This window comes from Zootoca vivipara, chromosome 5 (genome assembly GCF_965207765.1).
Source record: "Zootoca vivipara chromosome 5, rZooViv2.hap1.1, whole genome shotgun sequence".
Lineage (NCBI taxonomy): Eukaryota > Metazoa > Chordata > Lepidosauria > Squamata > Lacertidae > Zootoca > Zootoca vivipara.
In genome coordinates, this window is record NC_142588.1 from 32,794,337 (window position 1) to 32,816,125 (window position 21,789).

At 42.3% G+C, this 21,789-nt stretch overlaps 1 protein-coding gene across 1 annotated transcript; it reads right to left on the reverse strand.

Moving 5' to 3' along the window:
• Window positions 1–3,803: 3,803 nt before the first annotated feature.
• LOC118096234 (putative lysosomal acid lipase/cholesteryl ester hydrolase) lies at window positions 3,804–21,534 on the reverse strand. Its single transcript, XM_035137772.3, has 9 exons — window positions 21,262–21,534; window positions 20,579–20,696; window positions 15,440–15,638; window positions 14,557–14,666; window positions 13,251–13,390; window positions 10,363–10,509; window positions 7,520–7,591; window positions 6,899–6,970; window positions 3,804–4,049 (listed from the first exon to the last, which is right to left on the reverse strand). The coding sequence occupies exons 1-9, from the start codon at window positions 21,388–21,390 to the stop codon at window positions 3,816–3,818; spliced, it is 1,221 nt and encodes a 406-aa protein (XP_034993663.1). The 5' UTR covers window positions 21,391–21,534; the 3' UTR covers window positions 3,804–3,815.
• Between the last annotated feature and the right edge of the window lie 255 nt (window positions 21,535–21,789).

Here is a 21,789-nt window from a genome sequence, read left to right on the forward strand (position 1 = left end):
TCACATTCACTTTAAAACCCGAAACATTCCCAAAATCTTCTAATTTCTTTTTTAATTTCGATATTGATTCTTCTGGATTTTCTAACATTACTATAATGTCGTCCACGAACGCCCTCACTTTGATTATATGTTTTCTCATCCTTATCCCTTTAATTTCCTCCTCATCTTTGATTTCATTTAATAAACATTCGATGGTCATTATAAACAGTAAGGGCGAAAGCGGACAACCCTGCCTCGTTCCTTTTCCGATTCCCCCCACCCCCACTCTTCCCTCGGGTGGGCAGCAGCTGGAGGGTAGTTCATATCCAGCCTGGACCCCCCGCCCCGCCCCCCCCAGCAAAGAGCACTGCGGCTCACTATGGCGCAGACAGGCGGGCTCACCAATGGGACGGGCTCGCCTGATCCATTGCTGAGGCGGCTACTTCTGATGCTGACGCTGACGCCTCCGAACTCTGAACTTCGCGCTGTGCCCTGCCCCCCACCTTGGCTGACTCTAGCCCTGCCTGGAGCTATCCCCTGGCAGAAATTCTGGCCCCCGATGCCATGGCTGCCTGCAGAGTGCACTTGTTTTAATGCCGGTTGCTGGTGGGCTGCGCGACCATGAGCAGCAGGAGTCCCAGGGCCACGGAGCTTGCGAGGCCCTGGGGAGTCGCCTCCTCCTGACGACAGCCCACTGCCGGCGCTCTCACTGCTGCCCAGCGGCCCAAAGAACAGGACAGCGGCTTGGCGGGCAGCGGCTGAGGGGATTCCTGCAGCCCAGGGAGAGGAGGAGGCGGAGGAGGAGCCATAGGGCTTAGTAGCTGGTTGTGCCCTGCCAGCGCCCCTGAGAGGCCGCCGCCCTGGTGCGATGAGCCACTAGGCCCTATGGGAAAGATGCCTCTGGTTCCTTTAAAATTAGATTCAGAAGCAATAAAAATGCAAGTGAGTGGGAAGATTACAGATTTTATTCCAAACAGCAAGCAAAATATGCATTATCAATCAGCACTTCAATCTGCCACCGAGAATCCCTGAAGAAGTGGCGAAGTGACCTCCAGGTAGAAGAAGAGTTTGGATTTGATATCCCGCTTTATCATTACCCGAAGGAGTCTCAAAGCAGCTAACAATCTCCTTTCCCCTCCTCCCCCACAACAGACACCCTGTGAGGTGGGTGGGGCTGAGAGACTTCAAAGAAGTGTGACTAGCCCCAGGTCACCCAGCAGCTGCATGTGGAGGAGCGGAGACGTGAACCCGGTTCCCCAGATTACGAGTCTACCACTCTTAACCACTACACCACACTTGCTCTCGAAGGTAGCCTACGATGCACAGCACTGCGGCCAACAGTCTATGCTGAACTTCTGACTGCGATGCCCAAAACCAAGATATTTTATAGATGTTGTGTCCTGTTATGTCAGTACATCAAAGACAAAAAGCCAGGCCATACATCAAAGGCTTTTACTGACCAATGCTATTTACCAACAGGCCACACATCAATGACCTTTTTACAATGGATAGAGAAGGTAATAAAACATAGATAACCAGTCAGGAACAGATAGACAGGAAGAGTTGACCATGTTGGATCACTGTCTCCTCGAAATTACAATAAACTTCTGCATTATCCATACCTCTATTAAAATAAGTTTTAAACATTCCACCATTATGCTGGCAAAAAGTTTATAATTGTTATTTAGCAGAGAAATTGGCCTATAGGTTTTTGTTTCACTTCAATGTCTGCATCTTTGTTTTTCCCCACTGTATGTAAATGAAATACCTTCTTGATATTTCCATTTATAGTGGAATTTTTTATGTTTCAATGCATCCATCAGGAACTTATAGTTATTCCTTTTCCTCAGTATTTGTGTGGAATTTCTTTCAAACTTATCACTCTTTGGTTTTCTATGAATAACTTCTCCTAATTTGACTGTAGAATCCTGTAATTATCTGGGAGTTTAGGATCACTAAAGAGTCCCCTGGTAATTTTTCCACTTTAGCAAATCTTAATTTTTTTCCTGAATATTCTATTTACCTATTTCTCCAACTCTTATTTCTCCATCTCCATCCAAGCTGCCAATTCCATTATTATTTTCCCCTTATCTCTTCATCAATTGTTTTAGTTGAGAGCTCTTTATTTTGTCCTGCCAGCCCTTCCACTGACTTTGTATTACTTTCAAGTTGGCCCCCCATCCTATCCATTTATTCCTCCAGATTTTTAATATGTTCTGTTATGTTATTTCTCATATCTGTAATTAATTCTGCAAGGTTAATTTTGGTTACTGGGTCTTGGACAGAACCCTCTCTTCCCTTGTCCTGGTGTTGTTGTTGTTGACGCTTCAGTTTATGAACAGACCTCCGGAACCAATTGTGTTCATAAACCGAGGTACCACTGTACCCCCATTAAACATGTATGGATTTAAGTATTTCTGAGGAGGGCAAACATTTAATTACCTGAGGGATTACTACCGTAAACTGCACATAGACATCCTAGCAATGTTAAAAATTGTTGTTTTTTATGGAAGGGTTTTCATGGATAACAAAGGTACATATAGCATTTCTGTTTTCAGTCTTTTCTACAGGTCAGTTACATTTGGTGTGAGACATTGCTGTCATAGGCATTGTGAGTTAAGAGGGGAGAGAGAGAGGTGGGGGAGAGAAGGGGAAGGTAGGGAAAGCTTTCCAGGGTGAATTTTCTTAAGAAATATGGGAATGACATATCCCAACAGAGGCTCCTCTGTAATTAATGCTTCTCTCCCCTTTTCTCCATCCAAAGTGAATAATTAGTGTAATGGTGCTGGTTGCTTCCTCACGAGTAAGCAGCTCCAAACCCCCTGCTTGGTTTTTACAGGATTTTATTATATACATATGTACAAGACAGAGCATCAAAAAGCATGACTGTACTATTCTGATTCAGAATCCAGAAGCATCTCCCATCAAGATTTTTGCCAACACAGCCCCCTGGGCACCCTAAACCTCCTCCATTGTTCCCTCCTCCTTCCCCCCCCCTCTCTGTTGGGGTGAGGGTGCTGGTGGAGCGTCTTCTCTGCTAGAACTGCTCAGCTGAGGGACCGGCGCTGTCTCTTCAGGAGCCTTCAGGGGGTCTTCAGGGGTTCCAGAAGAGACCTAGCCTCTGGAGACCTAGTCTCTGGAGACCTAGTCTCCTCAGCACCTCTAAGGGTCTGCACCTCCTCCTGAGCCCCAGTCCCACCTTCCGGAGGAAGTTACCAGACGCTAGGCTCTGGGGCTCCAGCTTCATCCAAGAGCCCCTGTTCCGATCTCCCGGGCTCCGCTGACCCCTGGTGGTCCCCTGACAATTAGAGATAAGAAAAACTAACTAGAAACTACCATGAATACAACTGCTAACTAAGGGAGGATTCCAATCTAGAGAGAAACTAATCAAATTAAAGTTTACAACTCACTGGCGGAGAGGAGGAGGAGAGAGATTAGACCAGAAACTGCTGATGGAGCTAAGAAACAGCAGCACTCTACCCCAAAGCAGATAAATCCCAAACTGGGAAACCACTGAAATTGGACCAGTTCCTCAAAGGAAAAGACTTGGACATCACCGCAAGTACTTTTTCTACCCTCAATAGACATGCTGAGCTACAACAAGAATCTGCTACACAGCATGACGAAGCAAGAGCAACAAAGAATCTTAGACAGTCCTTAAACAACGGAGGAACACCCATGGTTACTGAATTAGAAAAGGCAAGGTTATTAAGCAAACCTTTCTTATAACTGAGACTGTGATAAACCTGTATGAGAAATGGAATCTTAAAAAAATATTGTAGTTCTTTTCATCAACACAGATTGACAGTGATGGGTCCTGAAGGAATATTTCACATTCACTTATAATTCTGCATTAAATCCATTATCTCTATGTACAAGCGCTGGGGGGCATCATAGCCTAAGACAAAATCCATATGTTCCCATTCAGGTATATCCTTGTGGTAAACTAAGTTTGGGATCTGAGGCAGCAAGAGGGCAACGTCCTTTGAGTTTGCAATCCAGTCGTTACCACCACTCCAGACAGCTGTTGGAAGAGTCATCCGTTGTACGTTGTAGAAAGGTGGTGTTGGCTAAAAGAGAGGAGAGAAATAAAAGTTTAAAAACAGTCTGCAAAGACTTCCTGATCAACACGCACACATATATAGGTAAAGGTAAAGGGACCCCCTGACCGTTAGGTCCAGTCGTGGATGACTCTGGGGTTGTGGCGTTCATCTCGCTTTACTGGCCGATGGAGCTGGCCTACAGCTTCCGGGTCATGTGGCCAGCATGATTAAGCCACTTCTGGCGAACCCGAGCAGCACACAGAAACACTGTTTACCTTCCCGCCAGAGGGGTACCCATTGATCTACTTGCACTTTGACATGCTTTCAAACTGCTAGGTTGGCAGAAGCAGGGACCGAACAACAGGAACTCACCCCATTGCGGGGATTCAAACCACCAGTTTTCTGATTGGCAAGCCCTAGGCTTAGTGGTTTAGACCACAGTGCCAGCCGCATCCCTACATATATAGGTAAAAGGTAAAGGGGCCCCTGACCATCAGGTCCAGTCGTGTCCGACTCTGGGGTTGCGGCACTCATATCGCTCTATAGGCCAAGGGAGCCAGCGTTTGTCCGCAGACCGCTTCCAGGTCATGTGGCCAGCATGACAAAGCTGTTTCTGGCGAACCAGAGCAGCGCACGGAAACGCTATTTACCTTCCCTCCAGAGTGGTCCCTATTTATCTACTTGCACTTTGATGTGCTTTCAAACTGCTAGGTGGGCAGGAGCTGGGACCGAACAACAGGAACTCACCCCATTGCAGGGATTCGAACCGCCGACCTTATGATCAGCAAGCCCTAGACTCTGTGGTTTAACCCACAGCGCCACTGGGTCCCTTATAACATATATAGGTAAAGGTAAAGGGACCCCTGACCATTAGGTCCAGTCGTGACCAACTCTGGGGTTGCGCGCTCATCTCGCATTATTGGCCGAGGGAGCCGGCGTATAGCTTCCAGGTCATGTGGCCAGCATGACAAAGCCACTTCTGGCAAACCAGAGCAGCACATGGAAATGCCGTTTACCTTCCCGCTGTAGCGGTTCCTATTTATCTACTTGCATTTTGACGTGCTTTCGAACTGCTAGGTTGGCAGGAGCTGGGACCGAGCAACGGGAGCTCACCCCGTCACAGGGATTCGAACCGCCAACCTTCTGATCAGCAAGCCCTAGGCTCAGTGGTTTAACCACAGCGCCACCTGGGTCCCTACATATATAGGTACACACATGCAAAACACAAACATATTTCTTAGTTGAGGGAATGCAGGTTGAACTGTTAATGTGCGTAACAACTGGGCATTGTGCGCATTCATCAGAAGTTGTGCAAGAAAGTGCACATAATCCATCCATGAAGAGAAAATTGTGCAGATTGCCTGGTCAATCTACATCTCAGAGTTGTGGCTTCAAGCCACATGCTGGGCAAAAAAAAGTCCTGCATTGTAGGGGGCTTTACTCAATGACCCCTGTGATCCTTCCCAACTCTGTTATTTGATGATTCTATGGTTTTTTTGAGAACCTAAACTTTGTTCTTGTCCTCACTGTTACTAAGCAACTGAGCATAGAGACATCTGCCTGTTTGTTTGTTTGTTTTTAATGGCAAGGGGCCAAGATTGCTCAGCCTGGCTGTAAATCTAGCACTGATTATCTGGATTTGTTCCGAAAGAATGAGATGGTTTTCATGTAGCATTAAGCCAAATTATGACTAAGCATGAATGTTCACTCTGCCTAAGAGGAGAGCACAGACACTTTGACCCTCCTCTGGTCTCACTAGTGATTCTTTAGCATTAAGTACAAACACAGGCTCATGGTTTGTCTCACTCCTAACAAACCAAAGTTTGTTCTCATAACTCATGCAGTGCCTGGAGAAAGATAAGCCACATGCCTAGGATTCAGCAACATGCTAAACCAAACTACGGATTAGCTTTCAGAAGAGCAGCAGCAGAAGTGTCAAGGGAAGTGTGAAGTGGCCATGATCTCCTCTCAGGAAGCTCTTCCACGCCAGCATTCATGGCGAGCTCATTCCCCAGGCTAAATGATTTTTCTCCCCAACGGCCCATAACCTTTTGTCATGTTAACAGGATTGCTCTTCACTAAGGGACCCAGGTGGCGCTGTGGTTAAACCACTGAGCCTAGGGCTTGCTGATCAGAAGGTCGGCGGTTCGAATCCCTGTGACGGGGTGAGCTCCCGTTGCTTGGTCCCAGCTCCTGCCAACCTAGCAGTTCGAAAGCACGTCAAAATGCAAGTAGATAAATAGGAACCGCTACAGCGGGAAGGTAAACGGCGTTTCCATGTGCTGCTCTGGTTTGTCAGAAGCAGCTTTGTCATGCTGGCTACATGACCTGGAAGCTATACGCCGGCTCCCTCGGCCAATAATGCGAGATGAGCGCGCAACCCCAGAGTCGGTCACGACTGGACCTAATGGTCAGGGGTCCCTTTACCTTTACCTTTTTAAGCCTGCCTAACTGGTTTGCATAAACCAGTTCAGGCATTTTTTGTCTAGCACAGCTATGCAACTTGTACTTTAATCCTTATCCCAATTAATCAAAATAATCCTAGCATTTATTCATTTCCAGGATTTAGGGGGATCCCTCCCCTAAATCTATAACAATACATTTTAAATGAAAGGTTCTCTGCATAAAGGATACTATATAACAAAATAGTTGACTGATAAAGCTCTGAAAACTTAAAAACACATTTGGCATTTCTGTTATAAGCCTAATTGAAGAAAAAATAACATAATTTACCTTGGAACTTTATATTATCCACCATGTTTTAAATGAACAGCAGCCCTTGCCACGAGTAGCTGTGGCCAAGCCTTACCAGTATCTACCCTCATATAAACTCCTACAGAGAGAAATACTGTACTCAATTTGTGAGAAATTCTTACCTGGTTGTGGTGAGCCATGTTTGCTTCCTCGCTTCCCCAGTCAAAGCCTTTGAACTTCCCAGCCTTCAGAATCTGAAAAAGAGGTGTGCCGTACTTTGAAAAACCAAATGGGGAAAGCAGGTGATATAGAAGTGTGCTATAGGAAAAAACTGTGGCACCGGCATAAACAGGGATATTGAATGTGTCCAAAACCATGCTATGATTAAGGCTGTGCAATAATGTCTAACCTCATCTCCCAGTAGCACTGGGTTCTTCACTGAGACACAAATCAGTAAAATACCACAGAAATGTAGTATTTGTCCATCTCCATGCAGAGGGACTATATTGCCAATAAAAACAAATCCATTGTGGAAATTATTGTATCTGTAGCATTTGAAATACTCCAGTTTGGAAACATTTTAAACACAATAAAACACTCTCAGCTTTAAATCCTTTATCATAAAAACAAAACATACTTCTGGAGTATGTAAAAAGGGAGGCTGAGTTATTAAGATTTTTTTTCTTTCCATTGTATTTATTCATTTCATTCTTAAAAGTCTTTGTAAAAGCCTGTCCTGATCGCCCATTCTTCAATCAATACGAAAAGCTTTTTTTTAACAGAACAGAGGATTTCGGTGCTACCTGAATCCAGTGAAGCATATTCTGGATAGATGTCCCAGCTGGAAAGTGTGATAAATATACATCCATTCGACTCTGTAAGAAAGTGCAAAGTGATTAGATGAATTTATCATGGATTGCAACAGCCACTTTCCTTCCATTTGGTTTGTTTGAACAAAAGCAGTGCACCAGAGCTCAACATCAGGATATCACACAGGAATCCGTGTTTACATAGCAACTACACAACTTGACACTCTAAACTGGTTACTAATCCCAATATGATGTTACAAAAAACAAAAAAACAAAAAATTAGCTTAGAGCAAGGCATTTCAGTTTTAACTGTCCCAGAACTTAAATGCATTTTTTTTTTACATTTTATATATCAAATTACTTGCAGTGCTATTCTATGCACATTTACTAAGAAGCAATTTGTACTGTGTTCAACCATGCTTCCTCCCATGTACCTATGCACAGGATTACAGTCTAACTATAACGCTTTTCATCATACAGTACAACTAGAACCAATACGGGTACGGTTACTAACAATGATTGATGCAACATTGTGTATGTTCCTCCTATAGGACCTGGATTCACCCTCCCCTGCTTCAGTACCAAACCTGGCCTTGGTGTGCACTTACGGCTTCTCACTTAATGTCATGATTCCTTGGCTGATGTGCATCATCTTTCAATGCACACAAATGTTCACTTCCATTTTACAAGCATATGCACACAAACCCATATACAAATATTGGACCTAACTGTGTGATTAAATGATTGCCTGTTGTTGACTGCTGTTTATTGTTGTAGTAGTAATAATAATTTGGAGGAACATTGGCTGAAAAGGAAGCAAGAAAGGACAAAGACTAAGAAGCAGCCTCATAAAGATCATTCACAAAATCCACACCAATTTAGCGAGATGTTACTAGTTTGCTTAGTGAGATGCTACTAGTTTGCTTTTAATGGATGGATATGTATGGCTTGAACTAGGTACGACAAATGGAATTCATTGAATTGTCCTGAGGATTCGGCTTCAGAAGTAGGGGGGGGGAATGATCTTAAATATAAAATATAAAATAAAAGTAAGTTAGATCATTTATGATTTAAAATATATTGCATTCCTGGTAAAAAAATAATAAGTTAAGAGAAGAAGTATTAGATATAAGAATGATAAGTTAGAATTGAATTAAGGTGAGGATTTGGAATGAGTAGAAATTGAATAAATAAATAAATAAATATATAATTATATGTATAAGGTAGTAAAATTGGGAATATGTAAATGGATGCATGATGTATGAAAATAATGCGAAAACTGCTTTAAGGATAATAATAGGGAACCCGGGGGGGGGGGGACGGGGGAAATCTAAAGATTTATGGCAATGGTTAGAATCAAGAGATTTTTCTTTTTTTGTGTGTATTTTTTTTCTTTTTATATATATTTTTCTTTTTTGTCCTGTTATGATGTTATTTCTTTTTTGTTATTAATGGAAAATGAATACAAAATTATTTACGAGATGCTACTAGTTTGCATGAACAGAGATAATCTGGTCATTCTTCAAGTTGGTGAGACACACTTGACAACAGTGAGAATCTCGGCCTTTAATGTCATCAGCCCAGTCCTGCAGAATACTCTTCCAATAGAGACTCAGCAGGCACCTTTTAAATGCCTGCTGAAAACTTCTCTATTCTGCCAGTACACCCACCACCATGGGTTATTGACCTCGACTTTTAACTTGTTTTTCACTTTTTTGTTCTTTTATTATATGGTTTTAATCTTATTTTTACTTTTGTTTACCGCTTTGATACATTTTGCTGTTATATCGGTATATAAATACTTAAATAAACAGTTAGCCATTATGTAGTGCTTACACCGGAGACAAAATCCCAGAACAGGGTCTACTGAAGTCTTCATGCTTTTCTTTACAGGAACCTTTATATGGCCAATATTTTGGAGGTAGTGGTGTGTGTTCTGGAGCTTTAGCTTTGTACAAAAGAAGGGGATTTAGATACTCCGTTGAATGGCATATCATGGGGGGGGGAACAGGGGCAGTTGCCCAGGGTGCAAAATTCTTAGGGGGGGGGTACAAAATTTCAACAGCTGTGCGCTTCCATCGCTAGGCTCTGTTGCAAACGGCCTCTCCATGCAAACCAGGAAGTGACCTCTCCAGACAATGGAACTACTCTTCCTTTCTTATCTCTGTGGCTGCAAACTCCTGGAGGCCACAGATGTCGTTAGGCGGTCCAATGCACAAATGTATTCTATCTGTTTCCCTCCTTCCCATCCCACTCTGTGCGGTCCCCATTTAAACAACGCCATAGCAAAGGCAAAAAGATGCAGGTCAATGTGCAGGGAGGCCTTGAGGGAGGATGGGCAGTGGTTGCGCATGTGTGCTGCTGTACTTGAGCACAGCCATGAGGCCTATTAGGCAGAGCAGCCCCAGCTTTGGGGCTACTTCTCAGGTGGTGGAAAGGCATCCTCTTGGCCACTCCTCTTAACACTTTCCATGAGTCAAGCACAGCACACAGTCCAGGAGCTTGGGGTCACAATACTTGCCCTGCCTCAGGCACTGGCAACCCATGCTATGCCACTGCTCCTAGTGCAAGAGTCACCATGGCACCCACACAGGTTTTCACTAGTGTCCCAAACTCTGAGCTTTCCTTTAAAATATAAATCTATTTATATTTTATAGAAACAAAATTATGGGGCAAAATGTGCAGGTACCTTTTATGTTTTGTCTAAGTGTAATTAAGTTATGGAAGGCACAAGTAGCTATCACTTCAGAGAAGCCTCCATACACCTACATTTTATTGCCTCCATACACCTACATTTTATTAAAAGCACACTCCTATTAAGTAATCAGAAATCTTACCGCATTGAAGTTTAGCACATTAAAGCCAGTCGCAATGAAGTAAGCACAGCCGCAAAGATAATCCATTGGGAAACGGTTACACAAGTAAGTAGCACACCATTTTATAATTCTGCTTTGAGTCAAAAACTGCTTAGTTCCAAACATTTTCTGCCAAAACAAAAACATTAGTACATAGGCCATTTTGTTAGCCAATTCTTCTTTTTCCTATGGATACTTCTATAGAGTAGCAATATATTACAAAAAAATCGTTATGAGAATCTTCCACTCAGATATTTAGGATAAAATACCCATTCAAATACTTTTGGCCACCTCATGAGAAGAGAAGAATCCTTGGAAAAGACCCTGATGTTGGGAAAGATTGAGGGCACTAGGAGAAGGGGACGACAGAGGACGAGATGGCTGGACAGGAGGAAGACAGGAGTGCCTGGCGTGCTCTGGTCCATGGGGTCACGAAGAGTCGGACACGACTAAACTACTAAACAACAACAACCCATTCAAATGACCCACTGGACCCTCCAAGTGTCCCTATTTTCAAAGGCTATCCCAGATTTACAGAAGCCATCCTGGTTTCTGATTTGATCCCAGAATGTTCCACTGTTCCTTAGGATGTCCCTGTTTTCACCCGAGAAATTATTAAGGGTATGGAGTTTTGCAGCCCCCCAAACAAGGAGATAAGTTACTATATAACCTTTAGAAGACATCTGAATGCACCCTTATATAGGGAGGTTTTTAAATGTTTAATGTTTTTTTATGTTTTTATATATGTTGGAAGCTGCCCAGAGTGGCTGGGGCAACCGAGCCAGATGAAATGAAATAAAATGATATGATATGAAACCACCTAAAGTGGTTCAGAAACAAGCTAGATGGTAATAGTTCCCACAACATGAACACTATTTAGGTAGGAGCCCAAATATACAAAAGACATGAGTTATGCAAACATAGCCTCTAAGGGCATTGATTTCCTCATTTTATTTTATAATATTTTATTATTATTTTTTCATTTTTAACATTATTATAACATCTTATTTCCTTTTACTAATTCATAGCTCCACCGAGCCACTCGACTTCCCTCCATCCCATCATCTGGTTTTTGTATAACTCCATCATATTTCCACACATTTATACCATCTCAATTCTACATTTTTTCTTGGTTATTTTAGTCTTAAAGCACAAGTAGAAGATTGCTTCCAATGAGCATTGCGAGATTTATCACAGTCCTGCAAGTGTCTTTACACATTTATAATAACTGTCTATATATTGAATAAATTTACTCCAGTCTCTCTGGAACGCTTTGTCACTCTGGTTTCGGATTTTGCCCATCAGTTTCGGTAAATCCGCATAGTCCATCATCTTTGTTGATTTCTAGACTTTTGGCGTCCTTCTAAAGTGGTTCAGGAATAAGCGAGATTATCATGGTTCCCACAACATGAATACTATTTCAGTAGGAGCCCAAATATACAAAGGACATGAGTTATGCAAACATTTTGCCACATGTCCATTTTGCCAAATGTCCAGTAGCTAAATAGACGTGCTTGACATCAATTAATTCCACAGTAAGTTCAGCAAAAGTGTCTTACTGCTCTATTGTATGCCTAGGGACTTAATTTAGTGTCATGTCTCCTGACTTGAAGCTAGGAGTACTAGAAGTAGCTATTCCTCCAAAAACTGCTTCGTTCCAAACATTTTCTGCCAAAACAAAAACATTAGTACATAGGCCATTTTGTTAGTCAATTCTCTGTTTTCCTAGGGATACTTGTATCTAGTAGCAACAAAATACTGACTTGAACCTAGGCTACGAATAGGAGAAGTAGCTATTCCTCCAATCTGAGAAGGACAGGAGTGTAGCATAGCAACCAAGGGTGACTATAACATGGGGATAAAACTGACTATACTCCAATGTTGTTTTATGGATTACAGAGCTAAAAGCAGCAGGGTGGAAGAGAGAGACAACACAGGAGACCCAAGCAAACAGCCTCCAACATGATCACCGAGTGTCTCTGAGTCCTAAAAATGGGCGCATGTGTCTGTAATATGATCAGCTTGGCTCTCTTCCTCTACAGCCATTCCTTGTTAGTAAGGAAGTAAGTCCGCAACTAAGAAAGAAAGAAAGGTGGAAAGAAAGAAAGAAAGAAAGAAAGAAAGAAAGAAAGAAAGAAAGAAAGAAAGAAAGAAAGAAAGAAAGGTGGAAAGAAAGAAAGAAAGAAAGAAAGAAAGAAAGAAAGAAAGAAAGAAAGAAAGAAAGAAAGAAAGAAAGAAAGAAAGAAAGGGGTCAGGGTTTCAGGGAAAAGGGCTTTGGCAATCCCACCTGCCATTGAACCCAGTACGTTTTGATTCTACTTGATTTTGGCTTTAAGCAAGATCCCTGGAGCATACGCTTACTGTACTGTAAAGAAAGCAATACAGTACTGTAATAAATACATTCCCACGTAACTGCTCAACATTATTGCTTTAAAGGCAACTGAGTTACCCACAGCTGTGATCTGCTGCCATACTGACAAGATTATCATGGCAATTTTATTAGGAACCGTAGAGAATTGTGCCAAATACTTTAATATGGGCACTGGGTGCAAAGAGTATCCACGAGTATAGAGCACGAACACCTATCTTTTTCTGCCCACAGCAGAAAATGGAACCCATGACCTGTACGGCAAGGGAGAAAAGCCAGCCTTTCATTTTTTTTACCCCCAAAAAGTCCTGGCACAGAACAGCCAAAGCAACACTGTGCTATCAAGTTGCAGTATTGGCCAGCTTGAACTCTTTAGATGTCTAAGAGCATTATGAATGGCCTCAGGTAAAATGAAGCAGACATCCTCAAATACTGTACTTAGCTACATCCAGCAATATTTGCATTCTGTTGTTTGAACAAATATTTTGTCCGAAATACATACTTTGAGCTGAGGTTCAGGAACCATTCCAAGTTTGGTCAAAGCCGTATTGGTCAAATACATTATAGTGGCTACTGGTGCCAATGCAAAGAACATTTTGATCTTCTTGGCAAGGTGTGGCATGGTTGAAAATGAAATGAATGCTGTGGGGTGGGGAGGGGAGAGGAGAGAAATGAATAGAGTTAGCAATGCAGTCTTGAAAAAACCCAATAACAAAAATGTAAAACCCAATTTTTGCATAATGCAAAAGCAATCAAGTACACAGTTTTGTATGTCATGAGGGGGACCAATTATGCCCCTGTTTCAGGACAAAATGAACTTTTATTTATTCATAATTAAATCTGAAGTTTGCTTTTAAATTCAAAGTCACTTGCAAGATTAGTGAAATAAATAATAACAGCAATAATAGTAGCTAAAACTGAGGATGAGCAAATCTCAAGTTGAGTTCTCCATGTTTCCACAACAGGTTTTTTAAGTGCCTATGAAAATCATCAATGTTTTAGAGCAGTTTTATCGTAGTTTGCATGATTTGCCTGCAATCTTACCTAGTACCCACAGTTTTGCAAAGCACTTTTTCCAAATACAGTCATACCTCGAGTTACAGACACTTCAAGTTGCGCATTTCAGGGTTGCGCACTACACCAAACCCAGAAGTACAGTACAGGAATGGCAGAAGCGCTGAATCGCAACCCGCATGTATGCAGACGCGGCACTGGGGGTTGCGAACGCTGCATGTTTCGAACGTGCCTCCCACACGGATCACGTTTGCAACCCAAGTGTCCACTATATAATGCTTTTTTGCATGTATTTCCACTCGTGCATTTTTACCCTAGTGTATGCATTTTTGTACACATTTCTTGGTTGCAGAACTTCATTTCAAAATCTGGAGAAGGGTGAATTTGGAAATATGGTTGTGTTTCAGCTCACATATTGCTTTGCGAAGTGTTAATGAAGTGGAATAAAGGTAAAGGTAAAGGGACCCCCTGACCATTAGGTCCAGTTGTGACCGACTCTGGGGTTGCGCGCTCATCTCGCATTATTGGCCGAGGGAGCCGGCGTATAGCTTCCAGGTCATGTGGCCAGCATGACGAAGCCGCTTCTGGCAAACCAGAGCAGCCGGCTCCCTCGGCCAATAATGCAAGATGAGCGCGCAACCCCAGAGTCGGTCACGACTGGACCTAATGGTCAGGGGTCCCTTTACCTTTTATGAGCAAGATGTCTCTTGAATTTAATATACAACAGCAACTGCACAAATAAATATGTAGCTATTAGAATTGCCAACATGTGTTTAAGAATCTTGCTAACCTACCCATTGTGGTGCCCTGGGAATGACCAACATAAAATATTTTCTCCTGGCCAGTTTTGTTCAGGACAAAGTTTATTAAAGCTGGAAGGTCATATTTAGCCATTTCATCAAAACTGCAAAGAAAAAGGAACAGCCTATGTTCAACAGACATGTATATGCAGTGGGATCTACATTGTGTAAGCCTAAAATGCCCTGTTCTCTGCTCAGTTCAATACAAGAACAGACTTGGATTTGGCAGATCAGAGATCATCTCCTCCACGGATCCATAAAGTCACCAAGTCTATGAACATTTGTGAAACAGAGTTATCTGAATTAAGCCATGACTCATCTTCCTTATATATTTCCATTTGCACTGTTCACTAGCAATCAAGGCCACACTATGAGCTGTTCACTGCAAACTGAAAATGCCCACCACATAGTTAAGAGCAACCATGTGGCTGCAATGGGGAAAGCAAACAGATTTTTAAAATGTCAGTTTCAGGAGGAACAGTATTTATGCAGTGGGCAGGAGAGAACTCTGATTTCCCCCCAACCCATGTCTGTCTGAGGAGCTTCAAATTCCAGCCCAGTAGTTTTACAGAGATTCAGAAGGACCAATATTGAGTCTTTCCAGATCAAGTCTAATTGCTCCTGAAGTTAAGCTGATCTGCTATCATCTACTCTGTGGAGTTCACCAAGGCCATATTCCACCAAGGCCCTATTCCCCCCAGGAACAAACAAGTTGTTTGTTTGTTTGATTAAAGGAACAACTACCAATTTTACTTACTTGGAAATGTATTTCTATACCTCCATATCATATATTATAAGAGGAGGTGGAAAAACATGGCTCCAGTAGGAAGAGCATGGAACCAGAAACAATAAATTAAGTTTAGAAAGCTCACTCTACCTGAATAGCCAGAATTCTTGATGCTTCTCAGTATAGTTGATGTGTTTGTTGGACCAGGTGTTACCTCTGGTGTTTCCGAGCCAAACATCATAACCAGCATCAGCCAATATAAAGCCCAGGCTGTTGTAGTCCATATTAAGCACCCAGTCACTGCTAGAAGCAAAGTTGCCATGCTGCATGAACACTGCGGGCCTGGGACCTGAAAAAGAAGAAGAAGAAGAAGAAGAAGAAGAAGAAGAAGAAGAAGAAGAAGAAGAAGAAGAAGAAGAAGAAGAAGAAGAAGAAGAAGAAGAATTTATACCCTGCCCATCTGGCTGGTTTTTCCCAGCCCCTCTGGGCGGCTCCCAACATAATTAAAAGAACAACAAAACACCAGACATTAAAAACTTCCCTAAGCAGGGCTGCCTTCAGATGTCTTCTAAAAGTCAGATAGTTGTTTATTTCCTTGGCATCTAATGGGAGGGCATTCCACAAGGTGGGCGCCACTACCAAGAAGGCCCTCTGCCTAATTCCTTGTTTTAAACATAATTACAATAAGTAATTTCAGTCTCTCCATCCAATAAGATGCAGCCTCACTTGGCCAAGCTCCCCTCATAGAATCATAGAATCATAGAATCATCATAGAGTTGGAAGAGACCACAAGGGCCATCCAGTCCAACCCCCTGCCAAGCAGGAAACACCATCAAAGCATTCCTGACAGATGGCTGTCAAGCCTCTGCTTAAAGACCTCCAAAGAAGGAGACTCCACCACACTCCTTGGCAGCAAATTCCACTGCCGAACAGCTCTTACTGTCAGGAAGTTCTTCCTAATGTTTAGGTGGAATTTTCTTTCTTGTAGTTTGAATCCGTTGCTCCGTGTCCGCTTCTCTGGAGCAGCAGAAAACAACCTTTCTCCCTCCTCTATATGACATCCTTTTATATATTTGAACATGGTTATCATATCACCCCTTAACCTTCTCTTCTCCAGGCTAAACATACCCAGCTCCCTTAGCCGTTCCTCATAAGGCATCGTTTCCAGGCCTTTGACCATTTTGGTTGCCCTCTTCTGGACACGTTCCAGCTTATCAGTATCCTTCTTGAACTGTGGTGCCCAGAACTGGACACAGTACTCCAGGTGAGGTCTGACCAGAGCAGAATACAGTGGTACTATTACTTCCCTTGATCTAGATGCTATACTCCTATTGATGCAGCCCAGAATTGCATTGGCTTTTTTAGCTGCTGCATCACACTGCTGACTCATGTCAAGTTTGTGGTCTACCAAGACTCCTAGATCCTTTTCACATGTACTGCTCTCAAGCCAGGTGTCTCCCATCCTGTATTTGTGCCTTTCATTTTTTTTGCCCAAGTGTAGTACTTTACATTTCTCCTTGTTAAAATTCATCTTGTTTGCTTTGGCCCAGTTGTCTAATCTGTTAAGGTCATTCTGAAGTGTGATCCTGTCCTCTGGGGTGTTAGCCACCCCTCCCAATTTGGTGTCATCTGCAAACTTGCTCAGGATGCCCTCAAGCCCATCATCCAAGTCATTGATAAAGATGTTGAACAAGACTGGGCCCAAGACAGAACCCTGTGGCACCCCACTAGTCACTACTCTCCAGGATGAGGAGGAGCCATTGATGAGCACCCTTTGGGTTCGGTCAGTAAGCCAGCTACAAATCCACTGAATGGTAGCATTGTCTAGCCCACATTTTACCAGCTTCTTTACAAGAATACCATGGGGCACTTTGTCAAAGGCCTTGCTGAAATCAAGATAGGCTACATCCACAGCGTTCCCTTCATCTACCAGGCTTGTAATTCTGTCAAAAAATGAGATCAGATTGGTCTGACATGACTTATTTTTCAGGAACCCATGCTGACTTTTAGTGATCACAGAGTTTCTTTCTAGGTGCTCACAGACTGTTTGCTTAATGATCTGCTCTAGAATCTTTCCTGGTATTGATGTCAGGCTGACTGGGCGGTAATTGTTTGGGTCCTCTCTTTTCCCCTTTTTGAAAATAGGGACAACATTTGCCCTCCTCCAGTCTGCTGGAACTTCGCCTGTTCTCCAGGAATTTTCAAAGATTATTGCCAGTGGTTCTGAAATCACCTCTGCCAGTTCTTTTAATACTCTTGGATGTAGTTCATCTGGCCCTGGAGACTTGAATACATCTAAACTAGCCAAGTATTCTTGTACTACCTCCTTACTTATTCTGGGCTGTGTTTCCCCTGCTGAATCATCTGCTCCATATTCTTCAGGTCGGGCGTTTTTTTCTTTCTTGGAGAAGACTGAGGCAAAGAAGGCATTGAGGAGTTCTGCCCTTTCTCTGTCCCCTGTTTGCATTTCACCATCTTCTCCTCTGAGTGACCCCACTGTTTCCTTGTTTTTCCTTTTGCTACGGACATACCCATAAAAGCCCTTTTTGTTGCTTTTAACCTCTCTGGCAAGCCTGAGTTCATTCTGTGCTTTAGCTTTTCTGACTTTGTCTCTACACGTGCTGGCTATATGTTTGAATTCCTCTCTGGAGATTTCCCCCCTTTTCCATTTTTGGTACATATCCCTTTTAAATCTTAACTCAGTCAAAAGTTCTTTAGATAGCCAGCCTGGCTTCTTCCCCTCACGTTGCACCTCCCCTTTCCTTCCCAATAAGCACCAGTGACGGTGGTGTTAAGAAGCCAGGAGAGCAATGATGCCCCACATGTGCAGCCTCACTGGCCACTCGTGCGTATCACCAACTATAAACTTGGGACACACAGCAGGCCAGCAATTTCACATGTCTGGAATTTGAGTCTGGAACGAGTATCTTCTAAATGCAATACGGAAAGCAAGGCAGAGGTATTTTGGGGCGCAGCTCACCAGGCCCTGCAGATCTGAATTCATTTAAAGTAGCTAGGTGTTTCCTTACCACCTCTTTTCCTATCTTGGGCTGCAGCTCCCTCCTTATATCAGAGTAATTAATGGCACATGCAAAATCCAGGCAAATTGGAAACTGAGTCTGGTAGCCCCTATCTATAAGAAGGGAGACATTCAAGACCTGTCAAACTATCGCCCCATAAGTCTCCTGGATGTCGCATATAAACTTTATACTCTCTACCTGATAAATAAATTGGTTGAACTGGGCTAACCACTCTAACCTGTTTAACCCGGAACAGGCAGGGTTTAGAAAGGGCCATAGCACAACAGGTCATTGTATGGTATTACAGACAATGATAGATAAGTAAACAAAGGTACATAAGAGTAAGCTTTTTGTGGCTTTCGTAGATCTTACATCTGCCTTTGATTCAATTTGTAGGGACAAATTATGGCAAAAACTATACAAAACAGATATTGACAGATGACTTCTCAAAATACTTAGAGAGTTACATACAGACAGCACAGTTAAAATCAGAACTTTGATCTCAGGCAACTATACTGACCCACTGCCACTGGGGAAAGGGGTTAAACAGGGTTGCTTGTTAGCGCCGTTCCTATTTAATTTTTATATAAATACAGCATATAGTGAAGTACAAGTCATCAGCTCCTGCCCTGGATGGCAAACATCTGAATATATTGCTATATGCTGCTTACATGGCTGTCATGGCACTTACTCGAAGGGGTCTATACAGCATGCTGGAGGGGCTCACAGCTTATTGGTCCCAAAATTCTTTAAAGATAAATTATGACAAAACAAAAATTGTGGTGTTTACTAGAGCCCGCCACACATTTAGATGGTCTTTAGATGAACATATAATTGAACAGTGTCCTTTTTTTAAATATCTTGGTATCACTTTCCAAGCTACATCTAGCTGGCTTGTCCACTACAAGGCTGTAACCCTTCTAACATGTAGGACAATCAGTGCTTTGCTCAGGTTTTTTATACGAGGGGAGGGCAACTGGTGATCCTGGCACTAAAAGCTTTTGTTGGAAAAGTGATTCCCCAGATGCTATATGGGGTAGAACTCTGGGGGTGGAATCAGAAGCTGCTAGAATGGCTTGAAATCTTCCAAAAAATTTATCTCAGAAGAATTCTAGGCCTCCCTCAGGGTACTCCCGTAGCTTTCTTAAGAGTGGAAGTAGGATTACATTCCGTGTCTGCCAGGGCCCACTTAAGATTTCTGTGTTTTTTCATCAACCTCACAGATGCCTCGAACACCTTATTGGCTAAACAAGCCTTTGTATCTTTACAACATAATACTACTTGGCGTCAAAACCTATTAGATATCCTATCCAGATACAATCTACACGAATTTAATACTCTCAAACTGTGGAGCCCTGATAAAGTTCAGGAATGGATCTTTGAAAAAGATGCCTTTTTAGACACCACGAAGATAACAAAATTTTGTGTTTTCCTACTGGTTTCCCTGAGTAAAAGCAGTCAAAATCTGTGCCAACTACTTGGTGGATATCACTGATCCCACCCTTCGGAGAGCTTTCACTATGGCCCGGTTTCAAACATTGCCAACTGCATACCTGACCGGTAGATTCACAAAAATCCCAGTAGAGCACCGTTCATGAAAATTAAAGAGGATCTTATACATTACCTCCTCTGTTGTCCCATTTACTTGGGCTTTAGAGATGCGATGCTGCAAATTATACCCAACTCTATAATCAATCCTGAAGATAGAGTAAAAATTTTGTTAGTTGATGCTAACCCATGGATTACCCATGTGGTAGCAGTCTTTGTGATGAAGGCCATGAAAGCCAGGGAAAGATTTCTCGATGACAAAGTAAAGACCCCTTCATCGTCTGTTTAACTTGTTGCTGTTTTTTTCTTTCTCTTCCTGTTTTGTGGGGTGAAGGTTTCGTTGGGATAGTATGCAATCAATTTTAATATTTTTAATTATTGTCGTGTTGATATTTGTGTAAATGCATGGTCCTCACAATAAATGGATTTTTTGTTGTTGTTGTTGTTAATAAATAAAAAGATGAGCATGGAATTTATAACCTCAGACAAAACAAAGAAGAGAGGAGTACACAATGTCCATAGTATTCCGTTGTTCCACAAAGCTTGTAACTCCATCAAAAACTCCATCAGAAAAAGAAATTAGATTCATTTGGCATGAGGTTTTCTTGCAATAAGTGAAAAATTTGCAAAGCAAGAAATTATCATTTTTCTAACAATAATTTTAAAAGGCCTAACAGTATTTGAATGTATACATAATAGATACCTCAAAAAACACACTCACCCGATTTCTGTTTGTTTCTTTTCCCATGAGGAATTCTGTTAATACTCAGGATATATCCATCATCTGTCACCACTTCATATGTCTCACTGGGATACCCTCTGAAGGAAATCATTTCACCCTTGGTGGAAGGGGAGAAAAGAAAGGGTAGAGCTTGGTTGTGACTGTAAAACTCCTGGGCACTTCTTTTCCACAGAAGACTATATCTTTAATAGCAATTGTTCCCAAACTCCACCCAATACCTTTGGATCTCTTGAAAATTGCTGAAGGTCTTTGTGGACCACTTAATGATTTTCCTTCATGCTGTTGAACAATAATAATGCATAGGGCAAGATGCTAAAGTTGCTACTGCTGATACCTAAATGAAGCTCACAGAGCGCTGGGGTTATATGAAGCAGATGTTGGGAGCTACTTTGGGAATGCTTAAACAAAAACCCCGTTGCAAGCTGCAAGCTGCCCTGGGCAATGATGTATTGAGAGGGCAGGGTACATATTTCAAAACCATCATCATCATCATCTTCACCACCATCATAATCAACCTTTTCTTGCCCCCTGCAATCCCAGCATTCCATGAAAAACAAACTTTAGGTATGTGGAATATCACAATTAAGCAGCACTAATAACCAAAAATACCTTGAGTTACACCTTGAGTTAAGCACGAAAGGAATAAAAAATAGATGGCTTACAACATCCATAGTAGCTTCTGGGTGTACAGTTCTTCTTTTCATAAATATTCCTGAAGTAACAAGGGCTTGGACCAAGCCTGCCCCCATTATGAAGAGCCACATCCTTGATGTGCATGGAAGCAAATCCATCTTTCGGCGTAGAGTACAAGACTGGGCTCCACAAAGCTAGATTAGCAGAACTGTAAAGAACATGTGCTTAAAGCTATATCATGTGCCAGAGATAGAAATGGCAGATAGTGTGGCTTACATAGCTTGCCTCTCTTCACCAAGAACAGACAACATGTTCCTATAAGTAAAAGAACATCCTCTCTAATTGATATCATTGGCTCAGTCTTTCCCAACTCCCAATATCATCTTATGCAAACTTCTCAGAAGGTATTTCCACTGAGTTCTGTGTGGCATCTTTCAAGACAAGTGGGCACAGGACTGCAGTCTCAGTTCAACAAAAGCTTAGTCAAGGCGTAACAGATCATTTAGTACAGCAGTTAAGAGTACAATGATCAACCTCCAGGTAGCTGATTCAAAGCT

What these genes read in the sequence shown, in the direction of transcription:
- LOC118096234 (XM_035137772.3), bottom strand. Translation starts at nt 21,390, where the DNA reads ATGGATTTGCTTCCATGCACATCAAGGATGTGGCTCTTCATAATGGGG. An exon ending in TTCCCAGGGCACCACAATGG is followed by an intron (nt 13,391 to 14,556) that starts GTAGGTTAGCAA and finishes CCCACCCCACAG; the next exon opens with CATTCATTTCATTTTCAACC. An exon ending in ATATGCTTCACTGGATTCAG is followed by an intron (nt 6,971 to 7,519) that starts GTAGCACCGAAA and finishes CCTCTTTTTCAG; the next exon opens with ATTCTGAAGGCTGGGAAGTT.